The sequence below is a fragment of the Gymnoscopelus microlampas genome, assembly GCF_963454915.1.
Source record: "Gymnoscopelus microlampas genome assembly, chromosome: 4".
NCBI classification, from domain to species: domain Eukaryota; kingdom Metazoa; phylum Chordata; class Actinopteri; order Myctophiformes; family Myctophidae; genus Gymnoscopelus; species Gymnoscopelus microlampas.
In genome coordinates this window covers 44,302,957-44,323,794 of record NC_139941.1, presented here as the reverse complement: position 1 = coordinate 44,323,794, position 20,838 = coordinate 44,302,957, and the positions used below count along the sequence as shown (strand labels likewise).

Here is a 20,838-nt window from a genome sequence, read left to right as displayed (position 1 = left end):
CAGCCTTCAGTCAGTTAGTAAAGGTGAAAAGCAATGAACCATGGAAGGACTGTGATTTGAACATGGCATCTCCATGCTGAGAGTCTGATCTTTAGACCACTACACCATCTGACCATCACTCAGACCACTACTAGACCACTAATTTCCTGGGGGGCTCAAAATCTCCTGTTATCGGACGGTCTGAGGTTGGCAGATGGTGTGCATGTATGCAACTGTTACATGAAAGCTGTGTTGTTGAGATGATTGATGTATGACTTTATCTTCTGTGGACGGAGTCCAGAACATATTTCCCTATGGAGACATTAAAGTAGGCCTATCTTATTATTTGATTATGAACTGGTAAATAACTAATTTTGTATGGAAAGCAATGAAGCATGTATATACACAAATGCTTTGCAAACATACATACATTCTAATGTAGGAAAATCCAGAACCTTTTTATATTGAACCTCTTTTGTAAGATGTAATGCATGTGCAATTCCATTTATGTTCACAATTTCTTTTGTACAAGAAAGGGTTTTGATGAGCATGCATGCTCAACAGTGGCCCAATACAACAGCTGTTGGTTTCTCTCTCTCTCTCACTCACTCACTCACTCACTCACTCACTCACTCACTCACTCACTCACTCACTCTCACTCTCTCACTTTACATATCATGTACTGAAAGTGAACATCAGCTTGGTTTCAGTTTCCACTGACAGTTTGCTACTGTATTTCTTTATACTGTACCAGAACAATCAGTCAGGCACTTACAGTTTCTGTAAGTAGGCCTACAGAGATTACCTCTATCCCTCATCTCTTTTTTGTTTGATTAAAATGTATCTTTTTTTTTTAACATTGCAAATTGGTTAATCTAATATTGTTGGTATAAATATACATTTCTATTTTTGTATAGTTTTGTTATAATGTGTTCTATGCGAGTGTAACCTGTCTTCCAGTTCAGTCAATGATGCAGCAGACACGGCTTAAGATCAAGTACTTTCACTGAGTTCTGAGTAAATAATACAGTATGTAAATACAGTATGTTGTCAGAGGCAAGGCAGTAGTTTCGCTCTCCAACTCCTACAAGCTTGTATCTTCAAAGCTCAAAACAGAATGAAGAGATGTACAAACAAAGCCACGTGAAGCTATTTACTTCCTCTGACCACACAGTGTCACTATTTACTCTTTTTTTTGTGTCTTTATTATAGATAGGACAATAGGCTGACAGGACATGGAGAGAGAGAGATGGGAGTGACACGCAGCAAAGGCAGAGATTGGGACTTGAACCCGCGACGCACTGTCAGGTTACATTGTAGACAGCATATTTATCATGGCTTACACGAGCAACAACCCAGTTTAATATGTGGGTTCAAGTCCCATAACTATATTGGTTATAGAGTCTCATTTGTTGCCAGATTCGTGGGGTTTGAGTCCCCCTGGTGGTGTGGGGTTGGGCCCCATATCTTTATTCCTCTTTAAACGTACACTTTGAATTAAATGGTAAAGTGGCCATCTGGGAATCAGATTCCCCTGTTCAATCCTTGGCTCCTCCAGGCTTCGGGTTGGAGTGTCCCTGAGCAAGGCACTTTACCTCCAATTGCTCCCTGTGCGCTCACCTGAGCAGCACACTGCTGGGTCAAATGCAGTAAAGTAGTTTCCCCTCTGGGATCAGTAAATAAATACCCTTTATTATAATACATACTAAGCCAATACCAGGGAGTCTGGTTCAATCTCCTCCCTAGACAGATAGCAACAACCGGAGTAAGAGGTTAGGATTTTATTAGAAAGAAAAAAATAATACACAATTCATACATGTCAATTTACAGGCTGTAGGCTACATATGAGTAGAAAATAAAAAACTCAAATACCTGTTATGTACAAGAAATGTTTGCCTAATGGTGTGCTTATAAATACAATGGTTTTCACACTAGTCAGAGTTCAGTGATCAGCAATGCTTCAAAAGAGTTGTGGGAAAGGAAAAACAACACAACTACAACACACAGACTATAGACCTATAATAAACACTGGATGAATAATGAAATGAAGTGTCAGTGTCCAGCACTGGCAAACGTTCATCTGACTATCATATCTGTCTGTGCTGAGAGGATTCACATCCTCTGTATTTTAAGTGCTGAGATCACCATATAGTATGGTATTCTTGTTAAGGTATTTCATAAGTGTGATAAGACTTGATGTAGGGTGATTTCAGGTAATTTATACAGTAGTTGCTCTTCCTGAATATCCTTATAATGAGAGACCTGAATAGAGCACCATGTAATCGGTAATGAAAGACTTCATCGGGATGAGAACAAAAATGTCAACAAACGTCAACTCCCCTGCAGTTAAATGTTGTTATGCTGTAGATGGCACCCTAGAGCTTTGTCAGCAGCACACAGCGCTCGTTTCCCTGCATCTAGCTCCCGGCAATGGTATCCTAGATACATCCATGATGACACAGTAAACTAAGAGATAAAATGGAAAGATTCCACTACATAGGATGACACATTCTACTGTGCTTCAGTCTGTGAACTAAATCAATCTTCCTCCAACCAACTCAACCGACCAATCAATCAACCAAATCATTTTTCCAACTCCACCAAAAGGAGGTGAGAAGGATGCAGTTCACAACATCAGGACAGGGCCCAGAACAATGTGCAAAAATAAATATGAATATAGCTGCACATGAAGTGCCAACTCTGAGGAGACATCAATTAGTTTTCCTGAGAAGAAGGTGTAATTGATTTGATCAGTATCAGTACAAGGGAGAAAACCATCAACGTCATCATCTGATCTCCCTGCCTCCACAGGATGTAGTACATATGAAAGGTTCTGTGCCAAAAGCTCCTCACCATCACAACAACAGAAACCGTTGATTCAAATTCACCACAGCTGTACCCCAGTATTCACACATTTCTGCAGCCGAAGAAATCCATGCCGACATATCGAGGGTAACCTTCTAGTGAGTTCATGTTGACGGGATCAAACTTCCAATATTGTCTTCCGCGGATGAAGTGAGCATAGCCTGATGATAGAGAACACAATTTAGTGTTACATTCCTGGCTACTAATTGATGGCTGTCAATAAACATCTTAAATATAAATACATAAATATAAATGGTGCATTTATATAGAATATAAATGCACCATTTATATTTATTAAGGTATAACTTTAATATAGATAAAAGTTATACCTACCAATAGTGTACCAACTTATATTATATACTACAATGAACTTTATCAAAAAATAACTGGGGGGGGAGGGGGGTATACATGTTTGATAACTAAACTGGAAACACATCTATCCTTCTTGTTTATTAGAAGCTGTGAGGTGGAATCCACAGATCATATATCCCACAAAGAGTGACACGGTACTGGTTAACATCTTACCATATACGTCTTTGAAGGCAGCATCAACATCATCAGGAATGCCAGCCCAGTCCTGCATCCTGCGAGGGTAGACAGAGTCGACACGATTCTCCCGTGGACTGAACTTCCAATAGTTGCCCGACTTAAAGAAGTACGTGTTGTAGTTGCTGTCCTGACCCCAGCGAAGGGATGCCTGGATATGGGACTCTGAGAGGCCAAGTCTCCTGATAGACTCTGGACCCCTGATTTGTCTTTCAGCATCAAACACCCAGTAGTTCTCACCTAGAAATGAAGAGGAGAATAAACACCAGAATACCTCAGAACATAGACATCAGAACTGTGTCCAACAGTATTTGCAAACAATTAAAAATGTGTTATCGTAGTGGATAAAGAAGAATCCCCACAACAGTGACACGTCATATTGAAGTTTCCTTGAGCAACGAAATGAGCAACGAAATAAAATAACTAAATTAAATAGACAAAAGAACAAATATTACTATTCTAAATTTGAGGAGTGTCATGGAGACAGTAAAAAACCTTGGACAGTACTTAATGATGCTATAGGTAGAAGTAAAATGCCCAAAACACCTAGATTCATTACTAAACCATTTGACATTGCAAACTACGTCAATAATTACTTCCTCAATGAAGTGAACACACTAAGAAATCAAATGATGCCTTTGAGCGGTGGGCTGTCCAATTGTCCAAATAATGCCAAGCTATAATAAAAAATAATATTATGTGTGGTAAGGATTGTGTGTTTGAATTCAAGCATATCAGTGTTGATTATATGGTGAAGCAACTTCACACAATTAAGTGTGATAAAACGTGTAGGTTTGAAAATATTGATGGCAGACTGCTTCAGTTATCAGCTAAACAAATTGCAAAGCCTGTAGGCCATATTTTAAATGTATGTTTTAAGGAATGTGCTTATCCTCATTTGTGGAAGATTGCAAAGGTTACTCCTCTGTCAAAAAACAGTAGGGAGCCATTTGCAGGTCCAAACAGTAGGCCTATCAGCATTTTACCTGTCTTGAATAAGCTTCTGGAGGGAATTATGTTTCAGCAGATCCAGCAATACAAAGAGCGTTATTCTACAATCACTGCACTGACATGCCTTACTGATGAGTGGTTAAAACAGATTGGCATGAAGACAGTTGTTGTGGTGTTGCTGTTGGATTTCAGCACAGCCTTTGACATCATAGAGTAGACCATGAGCTACGTACTCATGAAACTATCGGCGTACAGATTAAAAGATTCTGCTATTGATTTATTGAAGGACTATTTAGTGAACAGGCAACGATGTGTTATGTTCAATGGCTCCCTTTCAAATATTGAGACAGACAGTGTGGAATTCCTCAGGGAAGCTGCCTAGGCACTCATCTCTATTCTATTTTTGTAAATGATGTGCCATATGTATTAAAAATGCATGAATGAATGAAGGGATTCATGCGGATGATTTGACTGAATGTAATGTCAGAGAGCATTGAACACGTTAATAAGGTGCTTCAACTAGAGTTAATGCTGGTTTCTGAATGGATAATGGAAAATAAGCTGAAGTGAATGTCTTAAAAACTAAATGCATGGTAATACTGTAGGCCCTAAATATGCTGTCAGGAGAGATCAGAAATTAAGCCTCTCTTTGCAGGGTGCTACTATTGAGAAGGTTAAAGAAGTCAAACTTTGGGTGTCACGATTATTGACGAATCACTGTCATGGTTCACTCAGATTAATAATACATGGGTGAAAATGAGTAATGGCATCTCTGCCATTAGAAGGAGTGCTCATCTGCAAACTAACACAACAATTACACTAGTCATACAATCTCTAGTTCTGTCAAATCTAGACTACTGTCCTATTATCTGGTCTAGTGCATCAAAGCAAGAACTTCAGCTTGCTCAGAAAAGAGCTGCAAGACTAGCAGAGTAGTGTGGATGCTATGCATGCCATGCTGTCATGGATGAGGGTGGATGAGAGACTGGCATGCAGCCTTATGCTGTTAAAGAACACTCATTCATAGGTGTCATTCAGGATAAGTGCATCAGGTTGCTGTCTAAAGTTGTTTTAATTTGGTTTGCATACCAGATGGCTGGGAGTTTACCACAATATATTGAGAGTCAAAAAGTCCAGCCAATCACAGCTAATTCAATTTAGTAAATTGCGCTGAGATTGACAATATTGCCAACAGTAAACCCCACTCATCTAGCACAGCAAGGAGGATCAAACAAACATCAATTATTTGCATACATTATCTGATCTACACATGTAAGTGTGATTGAAATATTTACATGAAAGACTTAAATGTCATAAATCCAAAGTCTGGTGTTTAGTTTAAGCTTGGTCATTAACATTCTTTCAAATTGTTATCCTTGGCTACAAGGATAAGATGTGTGACTTGTTATGTTTATCCTGCTGTGTAAATGTCCTGAGGCTCACTTGATCCATCTCTACCATTTAACCATAAAACCACATAACAGCAAGGTAGCATCTCCAGCCGCCCACCTTGAAAGAACCAGATATTCCCTGACTGGTCTTCAAAGGCGGCATCGATGTTGTCTGGAATCCCCCGCCAGTGACGGCTTGCCAGTGCAGGGTAACCCCGCTCCAGCTGCCCCTCCCTGATGCGCCACACGTAGCCTGCCTTGAAGAAGAACAGCTCCCCTCGGATCATAGACACGGCATCAAAGTCCGTCTGGCAGGCATCGGGCTGGAAATGAGACAGATCACTTGTTCACTTCCGAACGCTGTAACACACACCAATGTTGGGGTGGTTGCTGGTACTTTCACTTCAGATGATATGTTCAGGTATGGTTTTGTTTGTGAGCAAAAAGGAACCTCAGAGGGAGATATTGGAGTTTGAAAATGTTCCCTTTTCACCTTATTTCACCCTGAAATTGTAAAAAAAAGAAAGAAAAAAAAAGAAAGAAAAGTGAAAAAGAAAAAAAAGAAAGAAATGATGACGCAGTCATATTAATACCAGGTTGGCGGTTACTCTCTCCAGCGTCCCCCGCACGGAACCAAATGGACCTTTGGTCCTGTACCCTTTCGCATCAAACTATGCAATTTTCACCTGAGATATTGTGTAATTTTTACCTTGCCCCTGATTGCGACCTTGTACTCTGACCTTTTAAGCCCAATAGGTGATGATACATGACCATGATACTGACATTGATACATGACCACCATGATACTGATATTGATACATGACCATGATACTGACATGAAACTGACCATGACTAACCATGATGCTGACATGAAGCCAATCAGAATGATGTACTGTACTTGCTGAGGTAGTCGGTTATTTTTCAGAGCAATGGTATAAATGCATTCCTCAACCCAGCCTTTATTTACCCTGGGTGAGGGGAGTGACAAAAGGACAGAGAGGGTAATAAGCTTGCAGTGATTGGTCAGCTGCTGTGACTTCCCTAGAGGTTATACAACAGCGGACAAATCAATACGCTGGACTGCCACCACGAGTGACTTTTCTACTTGATGAACTAATCCCGTCAAACATGAATAAAACTTAGGGGCCAAACACGTTTCCTGCAGAAGGATTGGTAAACATAAATTTCTTATTGTGTTTGAGAATACATCAGGCTTGACAATCAATGACAATCTATAATACCTTTGCCAACATTGATACATAACACTTTAGAATAGAGCCTTCTGACTTTTACCCACTTTCTGAAGGGTCATCCTCACCGTTGTAATAATGATCTCATTGGTCTCTGGATTGACAGGAGGTGGGGGCGGAGGAGGCAGGACTTGTGGACGTTTGCCGTACAGGTGCTGGATGCCTTGCTTGTCGTCTTCACTCAGCTCCAGGGGATAGGAGAAGCTGTAGTAGGCAGACATGACAGCTCCAGGCTCATTGGAGTGCTGCAGGCCCAGGACATGCCCAAACTCATGGGCAGCCACCTGGAGAAGGTCTGTACCTGCACCGGAGCAGGGAGAGAGACAAACCTCAGAGGATGCACAGCCACAGCCTGCCATTACAGGCTTGATCCCTGACCCTACTGGTGCTTTCATGATGCCACTCTTATTCATCAGGGCTTAAGTTGAACCATTTGAACCCTAGTATCCCTACTCTGGGGGGCAAACAATCAACAAAAATCACAAGCTCACAACATGTCACGACGCGTCGTGTGGTGAGCTTGTACCTCGGCTATTTTTGGCGAAAACATTTGATGTAAAGGCACATAAATGTACTAGCGAACTTAGTATAGAGCTCTGGGGGACTCCGGTCAACTAATAAATAAATGGAAAACATTGTAAATTAATGATTCGTTTTTTTCATGTCTGGAGTACAACAGTAGCTGGGTGGAGTTTGCCACATGGGATGATATCATAAATGCCAGAAAGTTAAGAATATTTAAAGTCTATTTAGTGAGAAGCAACTGATCTGATATCTGTCCTATATACCTATATACTGACATGGTAAAAAAAAAAAAAAAATGTTTTGGTGTTCTGAGAAGATTATATCAAATTGCATATCAGCAAATTCCTTTATATTTGCCTCATGTCAGCATAACAATGAGGCTGGCAGCCAGATCCTGTACTTACTTACTCATTATAGCCTCTCAAACAAAGGCTTACCCATGTTGTTGCCAACGGTCCATGACTCATCGTAGTCAAAATGGATGTCCCCCTGCCTATGTGTGTTGGGGAAGAAGGCATGGGCTAGAATGCCTCCAGGACCATCAAAAGGAAGACTGTCTCCATGCCAGTACCTAGTGTTACATTAGAAAAAATATCTTAAAGGAATACTTCACCCCCAAAAAGAAGATCTTTGTATCAGTTATTCACCCCGTGTTGCCTTGTATTTCTTGGCCTTTTTCCATTGCCTGCTTGCCTGGGCGAGAATGTGCGTTTCGATCAACATGCACGCGCTCATCCAGGCACGCTACTTGTTTGTGTGTGAGACCGTTTATACAGAAATGCATTAAATAGTTTGTGTGGCAGGAAGATGCATGTGTTTTGGAAGCACTGAGCATACAACTGGATAAATGGACTGTAGGCTACTTGTACAAGTTATGTGACAGTTTACAAACGGATGTTTTGATGTGTTGCTTTTGTTGTTAAACTTGCCCGCTGAATTCATCAAATTCTCTCAGTTCTTTGTTCATTGTGGAGGCAAGTGAGGAGAAAAAGAAATGTCTCCAGGCATTCAAGGCAACATGGGGTGAGTAATTGATATAAATATTTTCATTTTGGGGGTGAAGTATGTGGGTATTGCATACTAGTCTGGCTAACACAACTCTGCACTCCTTTGAACTTTAAACGAACAAATAGGGAAGAAACAACTGTATGACAGTGGCAGCTGTTTGTTGTTATTTGTTCTTCTTGATTTAAGAAGATGACATTGGTCCCGCTGTTTGTCATTACATTCATTCCTGAGGATTGCCTTGTTGTTGCTGCTTGGTCTTCGCATATTTACCCACCCAACCACCCCCACTCTCTCTCTCTACCTCTGAACCCACAAATAAGCTCTATCAACATATTTTGGATTATGATGAACTTGTTCCTTCTTGTTTTCAACTCTTGTTGTTAATCTGTATTTCTGCCCTTTGTTCCCGTAAAGCACTTTGTGGCAAACCTCTTTGTTAGAGGCACCTCATAAATATGTTTGACTTGATTCTGCTAGCCTAAGCTCTCTAGCTTTGCTTACACACGAAAAAAACATCTCCACCTTGTGAAGTCAATGACGATGTCAGCCTTTCCACTGCGAACCTCAGTGAAGGTGAGGGGTGTCACATCACTCCACACTCGCAGAGCTTCCTGCAACACACGCCGCACCTTGTCCTCGGTCATCTGCCAGGGGAAACGCACAACCCTGTGGATGATGCACACAGATGTTACACTCACGCACACACACGCACGCACACACACAAACACACCCACACACACAGAAACTGTATGCACAACATGGGACCACCGACCTTGCAGGTGTCGCGCACATCTGATATGAGGTGTGCTGTTGCCAGCGCCCCCAGGCTCTCTGAGATAACACTGTATCATGGTCTTCCTTTTTTCCTCTTGGGGTAAAACCACCCAGTATGATAACTGAGAAACACCCCCCATGTATCATAAACAGGCAACAGACATCACTCATATACAGTACATTTATGGGGCCTTAATGCCTTCTTAATAATGACTTCATGCCAAAATGTAAACAGCAGTAAAATGGATTACGACTGCTGTGTGGGGTTCCTCGTGTTATGCTGTTTATTATAGTAGTAAATAGTGTAAAGTGGATGATATTCGTTATTCCTATAGACTGAAATACCCCCGACTTGGCCCAACAAACAAAATTGGAAGACACAAACACAAATGTTTGCGGGTTGGTCTAGGGGGGTCTGTAACTAACCATTTAAGCACTGCCCTGCTTAAGAAATTGTTACCAGAATTAAGTATTATTTTCCATAAGAAAGGCCCACCAGTGCACCTCCTGGCCACAAGACGGCGCTATTGTCTCCCTAAATCAACACAAGCCTATGGACTTCAAAAATACTTTGATGTGGACATTTGCCTAAGTTTGATAAATGCACTTCATTTAGGTCATTTAATAGTTTTTATTGGCCTTATAATGTCTTATTATTCTTGCCTCTACTGACACTTTACTTTGGTTGCTTGAAAGAATTCTTTTTTAGTTCGTTTTTATTAATCTGTTTTTGTAAAGCTTTTATTATGAAAACGCCCTAAACAGGAACTGGAAGTAGTACTGTTTTGAGAGCGCGCGTCTTTGCAAAAGGCACGTAAACAAATGAATGAAAACAATAACAAAGAACTTCAGCGTTCTTACCGAAACGTTTATTTTGTTTAAGCACCTGGCTGAGGGCATAAGGTATGTTTGTTACTTGCTGCTTTGTGTCGTTTGCATTTTATGTTATGTTGTATCTTTTGCATATTTTCACAAAGTTGAAGTTACTAGTCACTTTGGGTGTCGTTCTGCCGATCTGTTCTTGGACCCATTGGGAGGCCTCTGTGGCGTGAATAAATAATTAAATAATTACCGTGGATTTAGAAATCGGTAATCTACATTTGCAATGGATAATTCATGGAGTAAAACATACATTTCATGTTTACTAAAGGACATAAATAATACAAATAACAGTACAGTTACAATTTCTTTATTGTTGTTTTAAAAAGATAAGACATTTTATTGTGATTAAGATGGTTAATATTTTTGCTATTTCTTATGTTTGCACTCTAACCAAGGAGATTGTCATTTTGTGTCAAAACTACTTATGCTGAGGTTTTGCAACTCACAGGCTCTTTGTCAAATGTTGTTTCTGTATTATTTTGCATTTGTTACAGTATATTACAGCCATATTGTAATGTATGTTTTGTTTTCTGTTGTTTTCCCACCTATACAGTTCTTACGGTGTTTTGGAATAAACTTTCAATATCATCAGTTTGCGAATTCATCCTTGATCAGCCGGGGTTTGCTTACAGGGTCTAGGGGGTTCACTGTGGAAGTGACCTGAGGACCTCAGCTGGTTACACTCTCCTAGTGAAACTTCTCAATGTCAGGTTAAAAGAGGTGGCTGTTGACAGCTGGCTGGTGTATCAGAGGGTCCTCAATTGAGGTTCTCTCTGACAAATTATAAAAAAAAAAAAAAATACTTTGCTACTTGAACTGGATCCTTTTGAGGTGGTGGAATGGCTCAGATGTATTCACATTCAGCTCGCTGGATCACATAATACCATTGAGCAGAGGGTTTGTGGTTCACGTTCAAGTGCCTTTCTAGTGGCCATGTGACCGGCTTTGGTTACACCTGCATTAATAGCCATGTTTCCTGTCTTTCAGCAGCTACAGCTTCTTACACGCTGAGCGGTAGCAGATATATTAAGTAGAAGCTAAACATACCTGGCAGGGTGTGATGAATTAAATCATATCTTGTAACTTTTATTTACCCAGAGAAGATTTGCTGGGCATAATACGTATGTTAGACACCGTCTATCATGGTGTGTAGAGGTTTATGACTGCTCATAAAGCTTTCTCCCACCATTGTATCTTGCATGCTAGAGTGGACTGGCTTTCTTGTATGTCCATACATAGACTATGCCATTGGTGTGTTATCATTTCAAAGTCCATTTTTGGCTTTCATTTCTCCTATTTGCGCTGCTGCAGAGCACATACAGTATCCCAAAAATGGAATGGAAGCTGTTGTCTTTGACAGGACTTGTTTTTGCAGTCCGTTCCCAAGGTGTAAATTAAAATGGGCCATGCCTCCTAGCCCGGAATTCTCTGTAGACAAATTTAAAAGCTGGTCCGATATCTCATTCAGGATTTCAAATACCTGTTAAGCTCACTCGTTTCATATTGCATGCCCACATACATCCTTAAGTATGTGGGCCCCAAGAAGGCGAAGTCCTTTCTTAAGTGTGTGTGTGTGTGTGTGTGTGTGTGTGGGGGGGGGGGGGGGGGGGGGGTTCGACTGGCTGCTGTTTTGATAACTGAATCTTATCTTATCTTACCCTTTCTTATCTTAATTTAAAGTTTTATCTCAGAGTACTGAGTTGCGGTCATGATTTATGCCAGTTATCATTGTGACTGATAATTTACCCTACAGTATATCCAGTATTCGTTTTTGTGGCAACAAAAGCCCTTTCTCTGTCTCTCGTTCTTTATATTGTATAAAATAAACAATGGCTACAAGGAAAGTATTCATGGGAGACAGACAGAGAGCCAACTGCACCAGCATAGTATGCCGTACTCTCTGTTGTGGGACTCAGATGAAAGAAAAACATCACATTCTTCAGATGCAGTATTTTTAGACACTAATTTGAAGAGTTCGTTTCGTTACAGGACCACAATGGAAACAAGCCCCTAGGGCCTTTTGTGGTATCCTGTTAACAATCTTTGTAGACCGTACCTTTGTACAATCTGCAAACTGTAAATAAAGTATTCAATCAATCAATCAAAAAGTTTAAAGAATGCAGAGAAAAGTTCATTGTTCAGTATCTTTAAAACACATAATTCCGCTTGTGCTATCACTTTAAGGATATACGTTTTAGGATATAAGTTACTTGCTATCCTCTTTTTTTTGTATTTTGAGCCATCCATCATTTTACCAGAGTATCTGTCACTTTTTACAGATGGTGGATCTTATCTCTGCAGCTTAAAGCTTTGTATGTCTTCTTGGCACTGGGTATATCATGACAACACACGGCTCAAATATGGCTTGAGGGCTACGATGACAAGTAACCAAATAAATCATAAAGAACGGAATTTTCATGAGTGGAAACTCCTTTTATAAAAATATCCTGCCAATCAATTATATGAGCAAATATAACTCATCTCGCCATCTTTGGCTCAGCTTCAATAGCGCAAACCATATTGTACCCCAATATTGCTTTTGAATGCACACTGTTCAATGCAAGTAGTATGTACACTGAGTATATTATCTATTGTATGTATTGCACCATACAGTATGTGACAACCCCATGACCCTGTAAAACTATGTGGATATTGTGTATATGGACAAATTCCACTGTTATTATTTATCAAAAAGAGTGACTGATACTTAAATGGCACTACAGTATATTGTTAGCCTCATAGCATAATTGCCTTAGGCAATTAACATTTTAAATATTACTTACGCAGAAAGTGATTTTGGAATGTAACAAGCATTTTGATAGGCTGAGGACATACAGTAGGCAATAAGGCACAATGCAGAAGCAGTGTTAGGGAGTAGAGTTAGGCAGAAATGTAAATTCAACCAAAAAATTACTTAGGCAATTATGCTATGAGACTAACAATATATTGAATAGAATAGTGTACTGCAGAGTTGAGGGCTATGAGTGATACATACTTGTAGGTGAGGTCGGTCTTGCTCCAACGGCCTCCATATAGGACGAAGCGCCTTTGCCTATGTTTTCCTTTGTAATGGACCTCCTTCTGGGTTGGGAAATCTGGAACGCCACAGCGTGGTCGATTCCACATCTCGCTGGTGTTGGTTGGCAAGCTCACCTCCTTCACCAAGTCCTGGGCATGGGCAACCCTTCCTCGCTTTTTCAGGTCATGGAACTTCTCAGACATGTGGATCAGGCCCTTCAAAACACCGGTGTTTATGATCAACATTCATATCAGAGACAGTAGATGATTTTAATAGACAAAGCGTCAAGTTATAGTTGTGATGTTAGGCACATATAGTTGGTTGGTCAATAGTGTATCTACAGTACAGAGATATGGCTGAGACTTATCAGTCAGCATATATTCCACTCTGTCTGGGTCATTCACATCCTGTTAACAACTATCAACTGCATAATATAATGTGAGACTGGCATTTGGGCAAGAGAAGGGAAAAAAAATCACACCCAGTGTGAAGTGGGCGGTGTGGTCACAGTGGTCATCACAGTGATGGAAGTTCACTTAAAGAAAAGTTATATTTCTGAAGTGTGTGGTGCTATGTATTAACAATAAACAATGGTTGGTCCACAATGGGTGATTCACTTAAAAAAAACATAAATGAGTTTTTTTTAAAGTGCATAGTCCTATTTCTAGGGCTATGCACATGTGTCATGTGTTTCACTAGCCAATCACAGTCCTGAAGTATAGATTTGCATTGAATGTGTAGGGGTTGGGGGGGTACAATGTGGCCAATCACGGTGCAGGGTTAGGGGGGTACAATGGTGGCCAGTGATTTGCATTGAATGTGCAGGGTTAGGGGGGTACAATGGTGGCCAATCACAGTGCAGCGAATGTCAATGTCCAAACCTCACATATAGGGGCGGTTGCACCGCCCAAAAAAACATTATCATTGTTTCTGAACTGAGGCAAACATTTCAGTAATGAGGTGGGGTAAGCATAGTTTTTAATTTCATTCATTGTGAAATGTACATGGTCATAGCAACACAGAGACTTCTAATCAGGTCAGTGAGCCATGTTGTTTTTTCCTCCGTTGTAAAGTGTTGTCCCGAAAGAGATCACTGTCCCTTATCCCTCTACCTCTTAGAGTAAATATCCCCCTGCCAAAATGAGAGGAAATGGCTTTGCTTATTACATCAGGAGAAAATTACAGAGGGTGGCTCTCCTGACCACAGTGTTTCACCAGCTTCTCGTGTGGCACCAACCAAAGCTTCCGAATTACATCTCAAGTTTTTACAGTTCTGGTGAGCTTTGGGCTGTTCCTTAAATTACAAAATTGCCTGCATATCCTCTTCTACTGCTGAACGTGCCCCGTGGGATGTTGAACCGTGATGGTGCAATGGGTTGCAGCACGTTGAGGTGGAGGCATTGTCCCACGTGGAAAATGTGTCTGGATTAATTCCCGGGTGTGTTTTTATTATGTTCTGAATCTGAAGTGACCCACTGTCCCTCGGTGCTGTGGGGCTATACTGCTGTGCGGTTACAGGCCACAGAGAACAATACCCAGCAGGATTCATGGAATGTGCTCCACAGTCCCGACCACAGAAGTAAAGGGGCTTTACAGTGAGTGATGGACCTTGATCGAGGGAGAGACGCACACCTCTCTCTGAGCCATTGCCCCCCTTCCACCCCCTAGCCGCCATCTCCATTAGAGTGGCTCCACTGTTCTTATTGCCTTTTAAGTTTCACTTAGTTTGAAAGATACCTTGACATTTTGGAATTTCAGCTTTTTTCTTTTTCTTTTTCAACTTTTTAAGGTCACATTAACGAAAAAGGTTTTCATATTTGTCAGCAAGTTTCCCTGAAATGAATAGTTAACTCGTCCTTTCACACTGAGATTCAGGCTTTGCATTGACCATCAATTCAGGGTGCAATATGGCCAACTAAAGTGACATTACTCTTCCATTAAAGCTATTCCTTGTATGTGACTTTGTTGGAACTGGAACACACACTTTTGGGTTCAACTTCAGACCTATTGGCTGCTGACAAACAGGGACTTTAACCTTGGCACCCCCAATTTGGGCATGTCATTATAGGCAAAACATTAAAAAAGTCAAAGTCTACAGGCTCATAACATTTAACGATTCAACACATTTTGAGCTTGTAGATCGCCTATGTTTTAATATCTGAAGTATAAAATTGGGAATAGGTGGTTAAATAAAGGGGCAGCTATAGCTAATTGAGTCTCATGGTTTCGATGTTGAAGAAAAACAACTGGCTAAAATTGGCATGTCAACATATCCCTTTCAGCAGAGTTTTGACTGTGGTTTCTAACAGACTGATCCCAATCAGTAAGTTGAGAGGAGTATTGGCTTTCAGGGTTGTAAAACATGGCTAATTCTAAGCAGTAGGTGCATGTGGTCTCCGCTGTCATTTCAAAGGCAGAGATGAAAAGATTGTGCAGTTAAACAAAATAACCCCGACTCAAGTGTCAAATGGACCAGTTGACCCGTCTGACCTTGTGGGTGAGTGAAAACAAAGCTAAGTCTCCAAGAGACCCTCAACAGGTTTGGATCAAAGTTCAAGGTTACACCCGAGCCAAGTTCATTAACTTAGATGGTTGGTCAATGGCATAATAATAACAACGTATAGCACTATCAATGTCAGGGTTGTCATTGTGTATGCCACCAACACTACCAGGGTGATGGTAACAATCCCCAGGATAGCTCAATTAATCAAGCATGGTGTAGGCTAGATCAGCGGTTCTCAACCTTTTAAGGCCGTGACCCCCCAAAATAATCATATTTTGAATAGGGGACCCACCCTGACAAGCACAGGGAATTGTAGTAGTTGAGGCATTACATTTAATTTGACTCGGTTCCACAGATAAATATTGTGAAAATAGCAGATCTACAAGTTCACAACGCCTCACATTGCGAGGCGTTGTGAGCCTGTAGATCGGCTATTTTCAAAATGATTGCCTCTTTCTTATATTATTTGACAATTTGGGCAATGTTTTACAATTTGTTATAGTACCGTTTGTTGATTACTTTTGATGCAGTAATTGTCTTTTTTCTATTCTTTTTTTTCTGTATTACAAAGGTCTTAAAAGTCCTTAAATTGTCATCTAGGAACCCCCCCCCCCCCCCCCCCCCCCCCACAATCATGTGGGGACCCTGACCCACAGGTTGAGAACCACTGGGCTATAGTACTGCCAAGGTTGCTGATTCTATGCCCTGAGTACCTTAATGAGCAGAGCATGCTATAATGCCAGAGTCAGGGGTTTGTTTACCCACTGGGACCACATACACTAAAACATATCATATGTGCATGTAATGCTGCTCCTCTGGATAACAGTGCATAACATATTTTGAAATGATTTGCTCATCGGAAATGTATATGGAAAATGTAAAGTTCTTAGAAGTTCAATCAAGTTCAGTGGTTCATAGAGGTTTCATTTTTGGCAGAGACGAGTCTTCACAGTCAGTCACGCAGATGTGGAAAGCTTTGTGGCGATGCTTGATGTAATGCTCATGTAATTTCAGCGCAGACAATGGAAATCCTGTTAGGAGACTGTAGCACAATGTTTCAGAAAGTCCCCGGGAGAATAAGCCCATCACAATTTGCTGAGTGCGCAAGAAGTGACGAGAGTCAGTGATGAGACACTAACCTCAACAGCCAGACTCAGCCTGAAGGCCTTGTAGGATGCTTTATCATTATGTGCACATGAGGATAGAGGAGGGGGGGGGGTCTCCTACATGTATAGACACATCTAGCTTCTGGTTATGTTGATGACAAGATCTGTGAACCACAGTGGAGGGGATCTGACTGTGGTATTCACAAAGCGCAGGTTAACATGCCTGTACACGGCACGTCTGAAAAGTGTCTCTGTTTTAACAACAAGCTTTGCGTTTGCACTTGAGCATTATTTCAGCAACGTATTTCTGTAAAAGGTACAGCACACCCTTTTTTTTTTTTTTAAATCAATCAGCTTTGAGCAAAAAGAGGTGCTGAGCTTCAGAATACAGATCATGTTTTCAGCATATTGTCATATAGCAACAGCAGCAGAACTGCTGACTGGTGCTTCCTAAAAGGATCTGTTTAATGCAGCTTGCCATGGGGTAAACAAGGGACACTGGGGCACTAGAGTAGATTCTCCATTAAGATTAGGTCTGAATGTCTAAATAACATAAATCTACATCCACTCAGCTCAGGACAGTAGGAAATAAGACTTAAGTGACTGTTTACTTGAGGAGAGAGATACCGTCTTGATTTGAAGGGCGTCTTTATGCTGATAAAACAAGGACAAAGGGGCTGCTTCCTTGGTAGAGGATTTACTGTAGCAGATATGGGGAGATATATGCTTTTCTATCAGCCTCCTTATCCTCCAAATCCAATACATCCAATAATCAGCTAGAAAATCAGAAACACCAGGCAGTGCATGTTAGATGACACAAACTCCATGGGTGTGACTGTCTTATCGTTCCTGACACCAAAATCTCCTCTGCTGAGTCCTCAGGTTTCTACTGTATATCTCTTATGCCTGCACAGCATAGCCTAGTTGTTAAACTATCTGTCCCAAACTACACACACAGTCACGGATAATAATCTTTACTTCCTTTCTGTGGAGCTTGGAATACTGACAGTGATGCTACGCTCGCCTTGCATGACCTGGCCACATCAATGGGGATTCACATCAAGGCAAAAGGCCCCTCCTCCAACTAACGAACTAAAAGCTTCTGATTAATTTCTAGAGGGAGGCGCACATGTGTGCCTTTTAACTACACACACTCTACAAGTGTCTTTCATTGGGTAGTCAGCGCAATGCAGCTGTGACCTAGTTCTGCTCGATGGGAAACCAAAGTGTTCTCTGATGTCACCTGGGGTCTCACGCTTAATTTTGACCAATAGTTTTGCCCAAAAACATTGACAAGATAGAGCAAAACAGGAAGAAGAGCTGAGGCCCTCGGGTTTTGTTGACAGTAGAGATATCTAAACATTTAGACGTGGTGCTCACTCCATTTTTTCCCGGAGAGAGAAAGCAGTATGTTTGTGTATCCTGCTGCCCCGAATGCCACAGACCGAGAGACTTGTCCGAGCTTGTATAATCACTGGCGCTTTTGTCAACAATGGGGAACAAATTGACGAAACTAAAGATTAGAGTTTCCAGTTAAATGAGCGAGAGACATAACAAAGTTGTCACCACAGGTGCAAAACATTTCTGATAATGTGTGGGTGGAGATACGCATAGCTTTTCACGCATTCCACTTAATTTTGTTACAATTCCTTGAGCTAATCCCACTGTTGACAAAAAGTGAGGTTACACGTCACAATAACCATAATCCACTCTGTCAACATCTATAGTGTGTAAGCCTATGGAGTTATGCAAAGGAATACCACATTAGTATATACAGAAACTTGTTCATACATAATGCATACACAGACACACATACACTCCTGTAGTGACATATAGAGTAGCCTAGTGCTTCCATATGCTGATAAGCCTATCAATAAATATAGGCCAGAATACTGCAATAAAGTAACTGCAAAGTATGTTGTTGATAAAAGTAAAAGCTTAATGTGTTAATGTGTGATGTCTGACTGCCAACGCCAACAACATGCTGGCTTCCATCGCCACAAAGTCTATGGAGGTCCCCTCTTCTTTTTATGGTGTTGTTGACAAAATGCCTTAAAGAGCTGTTATTACTGCTTCCTGCCCTGCAGACACAGGAACCCAACAACCTATGTCTTTTCCTCAGAGAAGCTCTTCCTACAGTGGTAATCACACTGGTGGTTGACTGCTCAAAGCTTAGAAAGATCATAGTGTCATCATATCAGACATGAAGTTTTTGCTGTCAAGACATGACTACTCATGTGCTGAGCATGCAAAAAAGGTTGATGACAGTAATTTATTCAAAGGAACACATACTATGCAGCATGGGTACACGATGGTCCATACAGTAGTAAAGGCGTAATTACAGTGACAGGTCAGCGCTAGTCGTTGTGTAAAATACCCATTTTCTTAATTATAATATCATAAGTGTCAAAACTTCCAAATTGCAAGCGGGGGGGGGGGCAATTGCAGGGACAAAATGCATGAAGGTGCAATAAAGTGATCGTGCTGAAGCAGCAGAACGATAACATCCCATGCAGCACAATCATTCATAATTCTGTATAAAAATGTAATATATAAATAAATAAAAAGTTCATGCATGCACCTCGAGGCTTTTGCACGACATAACATGTTGGAGCAACAGCAGAAAATCAATGCACGCCATAATAAGTTAACATAACATTTGCTTTCACTCGGAGGAGTTTGCATTCTTTTCTTTCTTTTTTTTTCTCCTCTTGCATTAACTTTACGAGAAGAGAGAAAAAAACAACAAAAAACCCGAAAAAAAACATTTTCCACTCACCGGTGCAACTTTGTACCTGCTGCCGGATCCTCCTCGGACGGGCAAACAATGCATGCTTGGAAAGCAATGCAGCGTGAAGTAGACGCAGGACACAAGTAGAGAAGTCCTCATCATCAACATCATCATCACCGACCGACCGTTGGAAACCGTTGGAGCCAGAGAGAGAGAGAGAGAGCTTTCCCTTTCCAACCAGCCAGGAGTTGTAGAATGACTAACTCGGGCTCCTCTCGGGGGCTCTTATATAGATTCTGATTTCTTTGTTCTCTTTTTACTTCACATACACTTTTTTTTTTATAGCCTGGGGGTGATAATACCACCCGTGCCCACGTGACACTTAACCCCTTCAATGCTGCTGCTGCGGTGAACTTGGATTCATTCAAAACAGATGACCCACCTGTGGTTCAAGGTTTTTTAGGGTTTTAGTTTATTTGCACGGATAATGCTTAATGTTAGCAACGGGGAGAGAGAGGGGGAAATAAATACAAACCGTGTGCATGATGAGACAAAGGAATTCTCTCGATCACAACAAGTTTCCAAATGCATAACATTGCTTTGAAAATAGCAGATCTACAAGCTTACAACCCATGGCAATATTTTCAAATAGCCTAAGTATGCATAGGGGCTGAAGTGGTTAATGCATGTTTTGTAATATTAATACAAATCTACAAAGTAATTAGTAACTAAAGTTTTCAATTAGTTGTAGTGGAGTAAAAAGGACAATATCTGGCATGTAGTGGAGTAGAAGTAAAAGTATTGAAAATTACTTCTTGCACACTCCATTAAAGTAAAAGACAGACAGACAGACAGACAGACAGGACAACAAAGCCAAGAACAATAATAAAATGAATAATAATAATTCATTATTATTCATGATAATGAACAACAGCCAACATAAATCATTTATAATTTGGTGACCGAATGAAAAAAAAAACTAAGATGCAGACAATGATAATATTTCACAGGACGTTTATGGGAGCCAGGCAGCCAGAGGATGAAATTAAGGAGAGAATGTCATGTTTAGTAACTGAGGAACTGAGGATGTACATGTTTGTTTGTGTGTGTGTGTGTGTGTGTGTGTGTGTGTGTGTGTGTGTGTGTGTGTGTGTGTGTGTGTGAGAGAGAGAGAAAGAGAGAGAGAGAGAGAGAGACAGACAGACAGACAGACACAAGCAGACAGACAGACAGACAGACAGACAGACAGACAGACAGACAGACAGAGATAAAGACAAATTCAGAGACACAGATATAAGAAACAAATCC

General features: G+C 40.8%; 2 protein-coding genes across 3 annotated transcripts in view; one reads left to right on the top strand and one right to left on the bottom strand.

The window, feature by feature from the left end:
• Nucleotides 1-1,742: 1,742 nt before the first annotated feature.
• On the bottom strand, nucleotides 1,743-19,823 carry mmp11a (matrix metallopeptidase 11a). 2 transcript variants are annotated; one of them, XM_084055625.1, is made up of 8 exons: nucleotides 19,579-19,823; nucleotides 13,167-13,405; nucleotides 9,038-9,181; nucleotides 7,945-8,078; nucleotides 7,051-7,283; nucleotides 5,851-6,055; nucleotides 3,370-3,630; nucleotides 1,743-3,005 (listed from the first exon to the last, which is right to left on the bottom strand). In XM_084055625.1, the coding sequence occupies exons 1-8, from the start codon at nucleotides 19,702-19,704 to the stop codon at nucleotides 2,887-2,889; spliced, it is 1,461 nt and encodes a 486-aa protein (XP_083911751.1). In that variant the 5' UTR covers nucleotides 19,705-19,823; the 3' UTR covers nucleotides 1,743-2,886. The 2 variants fall into 2 exon arrangements, with proteins under 2 accessions (XP_083911751.1, XP_083911752.1); XM_084055626.1 differs by having other exon boundaries at nucleotides 7,945-8,060.
• gstt1a (glutathione S-transferase theta 1a) overlaps nucleotides 8,085-20,838 on the top strand; it is a 26,359-nt gene continuing 13,605 nt past the window's right edge. Inside the window, exon 1 of the mRNA XM_084055628.1 lies at nucleotides 8,085-8,530. The gene's annotated coding sequence lies outside the window, so the exon portion shown is untranslated. The remainder of the gene's footprint in view (nucleotides 8,531-20,838) is intronic.

Coding starts and splice junctions, on each gene's coding strand:
- mmp11a (XM_084055625.1), bottom strand. CDS start 19,704: ATGATGATGTTGATGATGAGGACTTCTCTACTTGTGTCCTGCGTCTAC. Junction 13,406..19,578: donor GCAGGTACAAAGTTGCACCG/GTGAGTGGAAAA, acceptor GGTGTTTTGAAG/GGCCTGATCCACATGTCTGA. Junction 3,631..5,850: donor GAATATCTGGTTCTTTCAAG/GTGGGCGGCTGG, acceptor CTTCATTTCTAG/GTGAGAACTACTGGGTGTTT.